Source organism: Mauremys reevesii, linkage group 6, assembly GCF_016161935.1.
Source record: "Mauremys reevesii isolate NIE-2019 linkage group 6, ASM1616193v1, whole genome shotgun sequence".
Classification (NCBI taxonomy): Eukaryota; Metazoa; Chordata; order Testudines; family Geoemydidae; genus Mauremys; species Mauremys reevesii.
Genome location: NC_052628.1, coordinates 94,137,464 through 94,150,244, shown reverse-complemented (window position 1 = coordinate 94,150,244; position 12,781 = coordinate 94,137,464). Strand labels below are relative to the sequence as shown.

Below are 12,781 nucleotides of genomic sequence, written 5' to 3'. Positions count from 1 at the left end.
TCTCCAATGATGGGGTTTCCAAAACTTTTCTTGGAAGCCTATTCTGGAGCTTAACTGCCCTTAGTGTTAGAAAGCTTTTCCTAATATCTAACCTAAATCTCCCTTGCTGCAGATTAAGCCCATTGCTACTTGTCCCACCTTCAGGGGACATGAAGAACAATTGATCACTGTCCACTTTATTAAAGCCCTCAACATATTTGAAGACTATTGTGTGTTCTCCTCCCAGTCTTCTTTTCTGAAGATTAAACAACCCCAAGTTTTTTAATCTTTCCTCATAGGTCAGTTTAATCATTTTTGTCACTTTCCTCTGGATTCTCTCTCTAATTTGTCCACATCATTCTTGAAGTGTGGCACCCAGAATTGCATCCAGTACTTCAGCTGAGACCTCACATACAAAAAAAAATTTACCTCCTGTGTCTTCCATACAACACTCCTGTTAATACACCTCACAATCACATTAGCCATTTTTGCAACTGCATCACTTTGTTGACTCATATTCAATTTGTGATCTACTATAACCCCAAGACTCTTTTCAGCATTATTACCACCTAGCCAGTTATTCCCTATTTTGTAGTTGTTCATTCGATTTTTCCTTTCCATAGGTCCAGCAATTTGGGTTGCACAGATGCCTAAAAGTTGAGTTGCTTGCTCAAACATTGAGTGTGAAAACCTTAGAAGGTCACATCAGGATCACTTGTGATCCACATCCTGGCTGGGGCAAAAACCACAAGTTTTGTGAGGAAAATAAAGCCTCTTTCTGTCCCTCTCCAAACCTGAGGTGCAGACACACATGGACGTGGAACAAAAGAAGAGTTAACTGATTGATTCTGAACTTCAGAAACCTGGTCTCCATTAGGTGTTTATATTCGTAAAAGGCTGAACAGTTCAACACACGCTTCCCTCAAGTAGTAAAGTAATTTCTTATTATTATTCAATTATCTTGTCTGTATTTATTGTGCACAGAATGCCAGCTGTAAAATCCCACAATACATTGACGTTTGAGCTTCCTTGTGTTCCCAGGCTTGCACTCCTTGGATTTTATGCAGTTTTGATTTTTACCATACGGAAACCTATCTCACCCTTTCCTGCAGAAAATCACATGTAAAAGGGGGGGAAATATCCTTGCCTTTGATGTCACCCATCTCTCCCTCCAGTGGGAGGGGTTTGCAGGACAGTAGAGAGGGCAGGAGGTGTGGCATCTGCATTTGTACCAAGATCTGCAGGGTCATCCCTTGGGTCTCAGAGCATCCTTGCCTCAGGGCCCAGGCTGCCATTGACCTCCCGCCCACATTTGCACCCTACAGCCTACCAGGGTGCTGAGTGGGATTTAATGCTGAAACTGTCAACATTCATTCTTGATGGAATTTCAAATGGAAAGCACTGATTTTTTATTTTATTTTTTTGATAATGCCAAAGAAAGTAACTTTACCCCTTGATTCTCTCCTCTGGACTGACACACCTTTCTTCTTACCTGGCATACTTGCGTGAAGAGACTTGTGGTCTTAAACTGAAGGGGCAGAAAATTCCATTCTGATTTTGCTCTCTCTCTCTGTGCATACTGATCTGATTTCGCTGTTTTGTGTTACTTCTATTGAATCTGTGTCTAAGAGTCACTGGAGATTACATGGATCTGGTTTTTTCCCCCCTCTGGAGAATTTCTATCCAAAGCACCATTGCAAAACTGTAGATTCTATTTATAACCTTTTCACCTATAATTACCTCTTTGCAGAACTTTTTTCTCAGCTGGGCAGAGGAAGATTCAGAATGTGACCCATTTCCCTTAGAACTTGGGAGGTAGTAGTAGTTGCAGTATGGCTTTTGTGACATTAAAAGTAGGAGCAAATTATGCTGAAGCAAATTTGCCCCTTCTTGCTTGAGGAATCCAGCCAGTTCATTGATGCTGAGTAAACTACAATGCAAGGCTGCCAGTTTATTGTAAATTTGTTCAGGTTTACACAGTGAAAAATTGGTCCATAGGGCTTGCAAGAATAAATGCCCATATTTAGGTTTAGTTACACCAGCACAGCCAGACAATTGCAGTATTTGGCAACAATTCGTGATAAATGAGAGGGAAGCGGTTTAGCAGTTAGAGGAAGGGGTGGAGAGTCAGGACTTCTGGAGTTCTGATCCCACAACTCAAACTGAGTGCCCCATGGCTCTGGGCAAGTCACTTAACCCCTCAGCTGTGGTGAAAAATTGGTGAAATTTAAAGGAATATTATAATGCTTAATTAGTTATGGCTAGACTGGGCTTCTCCAACCTGCCCAGTGTAAAGAGCAGCATACAGCTTTGCTGATCCAGGAGCAGAACAAGTATCAGAGGGGTAGCCGTGTTAGTCTGGATCTGTAAAAGCAGCAAAGAATCCTGTGGCACCTTATAGACTAACAGACGTTTAGCAGCATGAGCTTTCGTGGGTGAATACCCACTTCGTTGGATGCAAGATGAAGTGGGTATTCACCCACAAAAGCTCATGCTGCTAAACGTCTGTTAGTCTATAAGGTGCCACAGGATTCTTTGCTGCAGGAGCAGAACAGTTAAGGAATTGTGTCTCCCTCTCCCCACGTCCACCGTTTGGTGAATCTAATCCTTTGAAAATGCCTGGAAACAAAATGTTTCGGGTTGAAGTATACGTTTAATTTGACTGGAAAGAATTTTTTTGATTTGCTGAAAATTCTAAATTTAGTTTGACACAAAACAATTTTTTTCCTGATTTTTCATAACTTCCAGCAAACTGAAAAATCAGTTATTCACCCAGCTCTAATCACTTTCTCCCGCTCCCCTGCATGCACCAGCTTATCTTTATTAGTTAGTACACTGAGGAGCAAAGCCAAGACTCCGCTCATTCCCACCCCACTCCCTGCCCACCTGCACAGCACCTGCTTACCCTTAGGCATCCAGACTCACAGTGAGGCAGGCTGCCCAGTGGCATAGTGGGAGTGTCTTACTCTACTCTACTTACTTACCCTGTGTAGCTGTGCCTGAGTATATGTCTACACTGCTGTTGGAGGTGTAAATCTCAGCTTGAACAGACAAACACCTGCTAGCTTTGATCGATCTAGGGTGCTACAAATAGCAGTGTGGTGCAGGTAGCTTAACCCCCCATGTACTTGTCTGTGCTACTGCCCACGCTACCATGGCCACACTGCTATTTTTAGCATGCTTGCTCAAGTGGAGACAGGGTAAACATACTGACACCCCGGCCATGATCTGGCCTTTAAAGTTTGTAAAGCATTGTCAGTCTGAAAAGTGCTATATTATATCTTTATTTAGTAGACACTCTTAATTAGCAGCCACTGCCCTACAGTAACCGCACCTTTACTAGGCAAGCCACAGGGGAAGCATTTAAACTGAATAGCAGATGAGGTTTCTAAACAAAAATTTGTTATTTCTCAGAACTTTAAGAATGATCTTTTCCTTTTTCAATCATCATAGGAGAGCATGCAGTATTGTTCCACAAAGGAAAATAATTCTACAGATCTCTACTCTGTGATTGTCAACAACCTGGAAAGAGATTAACATGGATTCTTACTGAATAGGTTTCTTGAAAAGTAATAATTGGTAATTGCTTCTACTTAAAAAGGAAACTATGCCATTCAATAACTATATATCTAAATATGCAAACATTTTTTCCATTGGAATACTATGTATTATTATCAAATTTAGCAATTGCTGTACTATCTATTTATATTCCATAGCACTTATTACTAGCATTTTATTCTGGACTAAAATTAAACAGTCAAACATTTATTCCCTCCTAACAGAAGTACAACATACATTATAAGGAACTGCCTTTTCCTTGTTAATTACAGAAACTACATTCAAAAAAGACATACGGATAGCTCAGAAAACACAATATATACAGAGAGAAAACTGAAGTTCTTGACCTGACTGCTGCCATTTAAAACACATAATATCACATTTTAAATAAATTTTAAGAGATAAGAGAGAAGTGGATTCTCTCTCTTCGAAGATAAGATCAGCAGCAGTAGGTAGAGTGCAGAATGTGTGTTATTACTATATGATTTATCATTAAGAAAAAATCTGTTTACAGCAGAAATGAAACCATCTTATTTTTGACAAGCAGGAAAATCTATCCAGATAGCTACTACGCAGATGACTTTAATATCACCTCTTCTTGGTTCAGTGAAAATAATTGCCAGAGTACTGCTTGACATCCACTTTGTATTCACTGGGCACTTCCAGATGTGACCCAGTAGCAAACACACAGTAGCTGCTCAGGGAAATAAGAATAGCTACCATGGAACAGACCAGCAGTCTGTCTCTAGTCTTTCCGTTAATCTTACTAAACTACTTGTTAATCTCACTACACTAGTTACTTCAATAATCTCCTATGGTCAGCACAGATGCGATTAATCCACTTTTCCTCCTGATTTGCTGGAATACCAAATAGTAGTTGTTGTTTCTCATCAGGAAGTGAGTATTGATCCAGGTAGTGACAGCATGATCTAGTGTTAACTAATGATAGATTACGTTATCATAATATCTCACTGAGAACAAGATGTATGCTTCCACCAGTAAACAGACAAGGAGCTATAAGAAATCTTCCCTGATTTCCTGATAAAAACATAACATTGGCCAACCAATGGTTCATCTAGTTCAGATTTCTGTCTTCTGACAGTGGCTGGTGCCATATGCTTCAGAGAGACTGACCAGAACAGGGCAATTATCAAATGATCCATCCATGGGTTGCATGCCTGCCCATCCTGGCTAATAGCCATTGATAGACCTATCCTCCATGAACTTTTATAATTCTTTTTTGAACCCAGTTATACTTTTGACCTTCAGAACATCCCTTGACAATGAGTTCCACAAGTTGACTTTGAGTTGTGTGAAGAAGTACTTCCTTATGTTTTTTTAAAGCCTGCTGCCTATTAATTTAATCAGGAGACCCCTAGTTCTTATGTTATGTGAAGGAGTAAATAATATTTCCCTACTCACTTTCATCATACAATTCATAATTTTATAGACCTCTATCATATCCCCCATTAGCTGAGTCTATTCTAAGATGAACAGTCCCAGTCTTTTTAATCTCTCCTCCTATGGAAGTGGACTAAGCGGTTCTCCCCCTGATTTGACATCTAAGGGAAAGGAGAGAGCCAGCCTGTCTGCCTGACTGTCTCCAAGAACAAGTAGAGAACTAGGATCTCTTGTGGCCCTGGTCAGTTTGGAGGCCTTATTAAAGTGGACGTGTGTCTTTTGGTTAGTTGGTTTTGGCTTCCCCTTCCTGGATCCTGTACAGAGACATAGCAGCATTGCATCCCTTTTGGCAAATGTTAGGGAAATACATGATAGTGTAATATACAAATACCCTACCAGTTTTAAAGTAGGTTGCTTTCTAGGCATGTCAGTATCTTCACGGTAGAAAGAAGAGCCACTGTACAGGTCTAGAGATGACAAATGGCTAGTGAAGACTCTGGGCCAAAGGATGAGTACCTCAATACAGGTAGATGACAATAAAAGAACATTGTGAGGCTCACACCTAGCTGTCAACTGTCACCCACCTGTGCTGTACCCTGACACAGATTGTTTTAGGTTGTCTTGATCGTCTGCTCAACTGTTCCTGACCCCACAGTGACTCTTTTCTCTCCCTCCCAGCCTATTCCATGAGGCACTGCTCACTGGTATCTCCACTTCTGCCCCCAGGCAACCCTGCTAGACCCTGAGACAACTCTCCCCTTAGCTGGTGCCATCATCTAGGGAAGCCCAGAAGTCTGTAACACTCCTTTTTTCAGTTTTCTGTCTTGCATGTTTGGGGGTCCAGCAAGATAAGCCCAATTCCCACAAATCTTCTTATCGGCATCTTTAGGGAAGCAGACTCTTTGTCTAACATTTCTCCTCAACACTCATTGAATAGCTACATTACCTGAAGGCATTTCTTTTGACCCATTGCTGTTACTGAAGGCCAATTAATCTTATTCTAGGCTCTTATGCACCTTAGAATGCATTGCATGGTAACAGGATAGCCCTTAAAAGGGATTTTGGTAGGGTTCACTTGGAAGTCCCTGAAGATGTCAGTAGAGTATATGTAACCAGCCACCGCCCAATCCACTATTCGTGGCTCCAGGGTCTATTTTAGTGGAGGAGTTTTCTGGAGGGAGGACAGAGTCCCCCAACTCAGACTCTTCTCCAACCTTCACATAAAACTCTGAGTTTGAGGTCTCATTGAAACCCAAACCCAACTGAGTTTCACCTGGTTTGGGTTTCACTATAAGAGTTTTGTGCAGCCAGCCCTAGTTACAAGTAACTCAGAGCTCATCAATATGTACAGGGTAGCTCAAATTCCAGTATGAATTACCTTTCAATTGTCTACACCCTAAAGATCATGTTACGAATATAGAGATTGAGCCCTGGGCTACACTAGCAGGGGTGGGGGGGGAGAGTTTGAACTAAGATACACAACTTCAGCTACACTATTCGCATAGCTGAAGTCAAAGTATCTTAGTTTGACGTACCCGGCCGTCCTCATGGCAGCAAGTCGACTGCCGCGGCTCCCCCGTTGACTACACTTACTCCTCTTGCCGAGGTGGAGTATGGGCGTCGATTCGGGGATCAATTTATCGCGTTCAGACAAGACGCGATAAATCGATCCCCAATACATCAAACGCTACCTGTTGATCTGTACTTGGTATAAATTGAGACAAAACCAACTTCCAGCTGTGTAAGTCAATCTTGAGCAATGTTTGAGCTGTGACCATCAGATCAGATATTATGTGTCATTCATCCAAGAAAGATTATATTCCGTCATGTTAGTTATAGATTCATCAGAACTGACAGGTTCAGGTAAGGAAAACATATTGCATTCTTTAAACTAGTATTGTCTTGAGGTGGAGAAAAGTAGCATCTAATGTTTTCTTTTCCTCACTATTAGAAAGCATAACACAAGAGCATACACAGATAACTGGGCTCTCGAATAATGAAACACAGTGGACTTGATCTTGCAGGTAATGAGTGCATTCTGTGAGGTGCTGTGCACTTTCTGCTCTCCTTACTCTCACTGGAAGTTTAGGGCACTTGGCACTTTAGATAAGTGGTCCCCAAACTCTTGTCACCCCACCTTACCCGTAATGTAAACTGTTCGCATCACCCTGTGACCTGGGGCTGGGAGAGGGACTGGGGGCTGAGGTTGGGGCGAGAGCCAGGGCCAGAAGCGGGGAGCTGTGGCTGGGGCTGGAAGCCAAAGCTGGGGCCGGAAGCCAAAGCTGGGGCCTCGGCTGGGGCCAGAGCTGGAGCCAGAGCTGGAGCTGGGGGCACAGTGGAGGCTGGCCCAGGCCCTGCCATGCCCCCCACATTCCTCCCTCACAGTTTGGGGACCACAGCTTTAGAGGCTCAGGCCCTGAGTGAAAGGAATTACAACAGTTTCTAAGTTTCACTTTCTAGGAACATCTTTAGAATCAACATTGAAGAATACAGAGATGGAATATATCTCAGGGGATACATATCTTAGGTTGTGATGAATCAAAGGGGACAGCAGGCATGCGCCCCACCACCACCACATCATCACCCCGTCACTTCTGGGCATAGATGTCACTCAAATAAGCCCATACCATTTTCTTAATTCCTACTCATTAAAATGACCATGTTTGTGGTTGTGAAGCAAACTGGCGGTGGCAGGGGGGGGGAAGAGAGAGAGAGAGAGAAGAGAAAGACATTAATCAAACAGTTTGTTTGACATAGTATATAGATAAAAGATCTTGTGTCAACAAATCTCAATGAAATTTACAGCCCTGCTAGAGATTAGACCAGTTCAAGGGCCAAAGGTATCAATCTCAACCTGTAACGAAGTTACTCATTAATCAAAATCCGTACCAGCAAATGATAGTACTTTATTGCTTTCATAATAAGGAGTTTGTAGCTAGCAACCTAGAATCCTCTCTCTCTGGTGTAGCAATGACTGATAGCTCTATGCAGAGTTTTTTTCCCCTTTCTTTTTGGTTTGTTTCTGACAACCAGAAAAGATAAGTGAGTTTAATATATAGAGATGAAGTTACAATCACAAATGCAGTCTTATGGGGATGTTTTAGAAATGACCTGAAACAGCTCTGAGGTCATTTATTCAATACTTGTTAATGGTTTAACTGAACCTTTATGGCAATCAGAATTTCCTGCCTAGTGGTATTTTGTTACCACTGCAGTAATATCACAAATTACTGCCATTTATTCAACTCTATCTATCTACATCACCCTGAGTGTCCTGATAGGATAGGGACTAAATCAACATACAAATTAGATAGATCAAATAAAGACAAATACACATGTTCTAAAAGGCTGGGACAAGGTCCTGTCATGACTCTGATCCAAAGAGAACAGCATCAACAAAGAGTTACTGAAAATGTATTACATTTCAGATAAAAATGCTTTTTTCAAAATGCACAATGAACCATTAAAACAAACTTTGTCATTTCTGTACAGTACTTGCAATAAAATTTAGAAAGCACAGATAGAGAAAGCATAGAGAACATTATAGCCTCAAGGAGTGAAAATGTGATCTCAAGTGGGTTGTAACTAAAGCTGGTCAGAAAAACTTTGATAGAACCATTTTCTGTTCTGAAAATGCAGTTCCATCAAAATTAAAATGCTTCACGAAATCACCTTGATTTTGCTGAAATTTCATTTCATAGAAAAAACAGCGGGGGAAGTTCAGACACTGTTGAAACATCCTGTTTTAACATTTTAGCAATTTATTTTGTAATATCATACAATTGTTATTGCATTCTACTTTGTATTATAATATAAAATTTTAAAAGTTCAAATAAAAATAAAACATTTTGATTTTGTCCAAAAAAAAATGTTTTGATTGATCTGAAATATTTTTTCCCCTGAATTCTCTTTCATATGGTAGAGCAGGAAATTGAATTTGGGTCTCCCAAAACCTAAGTTCTCCTAGCCCCACTATCTTGACTTTCATGAGTACAAAATATCTACCTTTGATCCTTCCCACCATGTCAGAGAAGAGATTCTGTTTGTTAAACTTTTCATTTTAATTAAAAACTTTTCCTGAAATTGTGGATCAAGCCCCCCTCTTCCCTGCCCGTACATAAAATGTGGGTTCTGAACTTGGGTCTAATCCTGCAAAACATTATACATATACTTAACTTTAAGCAGGTGAGTAGTCCCACAAAACTCAATGGGACAACTCACCTGCTTAAAGTTAAGCTCATAAGTAAGTCTTTGTAGGATCAGAGTCTTGGACCCCTAATAATGCCTTTGAGGTTTTTCTGAGGTCTTCCTCTCCACCTGAGTTAACATAATAAATAAACTAGTACTACTACTTTGCACTTCTATGCAGAGGCCAGGAGAGCCAGGAATTCCTTCACTGCCAGTATCACGGTAACCACAAACATGAACCACAGGGCAGCAAGAACAAGCTGCCTTACTCCCATTACACAACACTCATATGTGGCATATGGACAGCAGTGCTATGGTGCAGCTGGAGAATCATGCAATATGCTATATCCAATAGCAGAAATTGTGTTCCTGCAGTTATACTTACACCTATACTCAATGTATATGATTTTGTGAACTACTAAATATACAATAAAATGCTTTCATTAGTAAGTATAGCGCAATCATTGAGCAATGTGAGTGGTTACTATCAAAATCTGTTTGGTATAATAGCCATCATTTAATAAGTACCCTTTTCCCTTCCAGTGCCAAGCTGCAGAATTGACAGGGCCCAGCAAACATCACATCCAGCCTTCCCAGGATAAGCACTGTTTGACACAATTGGAGGCTTTAGAAAGGAAATTATATATAACCAGGGAGGAAAGATTCCCTGCTACTAAACTGGAGAGTTCCCAGGGACTGTGATAGCCTCCACCAAAACATACTATACACCTAGCCCGAGAGACTTGACCATCCTTTTTCAACATTTAGTTAATGTACTGGTAGTTTTAAACTACACCGATTGAGTGCTCTGAGTGTACACATAAAAAAGGATCCTAATGACCTATCAGGAGTCACAAATATCACCCCTTTGAACCCACTTATGCATTCCTTAACCCACCTCCTCATCAAGAACCTGGGGAAACAGGGACCTTGCATCATGTCTATAATATCAAAGGATTCAGGTCTGCTGGACCAAAAAGGGAAGCAAGTTCCAAAGTCAAGAGCCCTTAACTGAAAATACCCTATTATATACACATAAATATGTCCCTACTGTATGTCAAGGCTTATTGAGGAGATGTTAAAATTATGCCAGAAATTCAGTAAGTGGAGTCATGCTTGAGGCAGGGACAACAATGTGCCTTTCAAAGGGTCAGTGATAAGGCTCAGTGATAAATATACAAAAAATCTGGGAAGTCTGGTTATTGCATAGTCTCTGATCAAAGCCCAACAACCCTGGAACCATGGGCCAATACTCAAGTCACTCCCTATCCTGATTGGTGACCTACCCATACATCACATACTCTTATCTGTGCTTGAAGATAAGGCATCTCAAAATCTCGGAATATACTGTTATTTGCAAATTACCTTTGGTCTGTGTCCTTTTTGTTTTTCAACTGCAATTTTTAAAAGCAGAGAGATGATATTCCACTGAAAACGTATCTATCCTAAAATTAAACATCTTCTTACAGAAGAGTTTCAAAAAGGTACATTTTCCCCTCAAGTCGGATGACAATCAAGCCATCAAGTCTCTAAACGCTTACTTCAGTTTAGGGCCCTGCTCTCATCTGAGCTATATGGGTGACCTTGTGTGGAAAGAGGGTTGCAGGGCCAGGAGTCCTACCAAGTGTTCAACAGAGCACTAGCAAAGGAGATCAAAACTGTAATGGCTGGCACAACACAAACCCAAAAGGCTGGTCTCACGACTGTGGAAATGGCCAACACAGGGTAGCATATATGATCACCTGAAGACCATGCTGTTCTTATTCAAAGGAGCAGAAGCATGGTCCCCAGCAAATGTCCCCTCCAAACTGCCCTGGTCCTTCTCCACTCTGCCTCACAAACATCCTACTGCAGAATAGGACTAGGCAGTGGCCTGGCTCCCTCTCACTTGCTGACCAGGGTCAGATTTGGTCCTACACTAGTTAAATCTCTCTTTAAAGCCTTTGGATGTGCGATCTATGTCCTAAGAAACAAGTGTCTTTTGAAGACAGGATGGTTTACCATAGGCAAAGTTTTCAGTGAACTGGAAAATATGACGATCTTATTATTAAACTGCAGTCATTTGCCTAATTTGACTCTCCCTTCTTCCAAAGCCTGGATATACTATGAATAAAAAAAATTCATTTAGGCCATGCAACACAAATTAAAGACATAGTTAAAATCTGTTTGGGTAGCCAAGATCTTCAGTCCAAGCTTTAACTGTGACTGTTACATGTTTTTTTTTAAAAAAAAAGTTTGCTTGTGTTACTTATGTCAGACAAAAAGCAATACAGGGTCAGATGGAATAGTTCATTATCTAATATATCTGTGTGCCTACTACTGTCAGAAAGACATAATTATGGTCTCCATTCTCTTTGCTTCACGATACACCTGATATTGGAGTCAATGGGAATTATCTGTATCACATGGGGTCTTGGAGGCAGGGCACCCAGACCAGAGGGTTTTTTTTTCCCTTTCTCAAATGGGCCATGGTTATGTCCCTTTGCCTCCTCACTGATGAAACTTTATTCTATAATAAAACATTCCCCAAGAGCACCGCAATAGGAAGCTTTCATTATACTTGTAAGGAGTTTACAGACCCTTCCTTAGTTCATATAAAACTGAAAAGAAAGTTTGCCTTTTTCTGAAGAAGATCACAGCAGAGCAGCTGAATGATTAGCATGAATCAGAGCCAATGGCTGCCTTTATACTTACCATGTACCACATGCTTGGCCACTTGGGATCATTGAAATAAGTGGATTGGGTACCACCAGGTTTATAATCCCTCTTTATCCTTCTTTTAACTACCTGCTGTTGTATCCACTCCACCTGCCAACAAGAAAAATATTTGGTAAGTGTTAGAGTTCCATGGAGATTATCAAAAAATGTGAGCAATCTTGGGAAGTTTCCCATTACTGAAGTCCAAGTCTATTTCATGTTAAAGTGTTCATTTTGGCAAAGGGAATGCAAAGCTCACCTTGTCATTTAGTTCGCAGGAAAATATACCAATTTAGTTAGTACTACAGGTCGCCATGCACAACTATTTAAACCCCCTGCTAACAGGACTTCATCAGCTATTGAACAATGCCATTGCGTATTTTATTATTCTTTATTAATAATAATAATAATATAAAAAAATCATAAACTGACCCCATTTTGTATTTATAAACACAAAGATTAACAGTTACTCAAAAGAAAAATTAATGGGATTTCCAAGGGTTTTTCTTTTTCCTTTATTTAAGTTGTCAACTGCTAATACTAAAATATATTCAAAAGCTCTATTTAACCAGTATCTGAATCAACATCATGAAAAGACCAAAAAAATAAGTTATAATTCATTGCAATGAGATTATTTGTCACAATTCACTCAGTTTTCAGGAACTGTATTTTCTGTAAAATTAAAGTACTTCCCAGGAAAAAGCAGCAGAGTACGGGGTAATAGGTTAAATTACAACAAGAAGATCAAAATATAAATGAAAGAAGAGATCAAGGTCAAAATCAGGCTTCCAAAGTTAAGTTTCTTCTCTGTCAGACACCTCATCAAAGACTCTGAACACATTCAGAAAAGTGATACTAAAGGTGACATCCAGTCCATAGCAGATATTAATTTGTAATGCTTTTCCCCCCTCTCTCCCAACACCATTAACTTTTCTAAATGGGAACTTACTGCTATAAA

At 40.4% G+C, this 12,781-nt stretch overlaps 1 protein-coding gene across 5 annotated transcripts in view; it reads right to left on the bottom strand.

The window, feature by feature from the left end:
* Positions 1-12,781, bottom strand: part of PCSK5 (proprotein convertase subtilisin/kexin type 5) — a 285,728-nt gene that overhangs the window by 212,325 nt on the left and 60,622 nt on the right. For all 5 annotated transcript variants that reach the window (XM_039544180.1, XM_039544177.1, XM_039544178.1 and 2 more), the window contains exon 3: positions 11,821-11,934. In XM_039544180.1, coding sequence (XP_039400114.1) covers positions 11,821-11,934 — 114 coding nt within the window. The remainder of the gene's footprint in view (positions 1-11,820; positions 11,935-12,781) is intronic.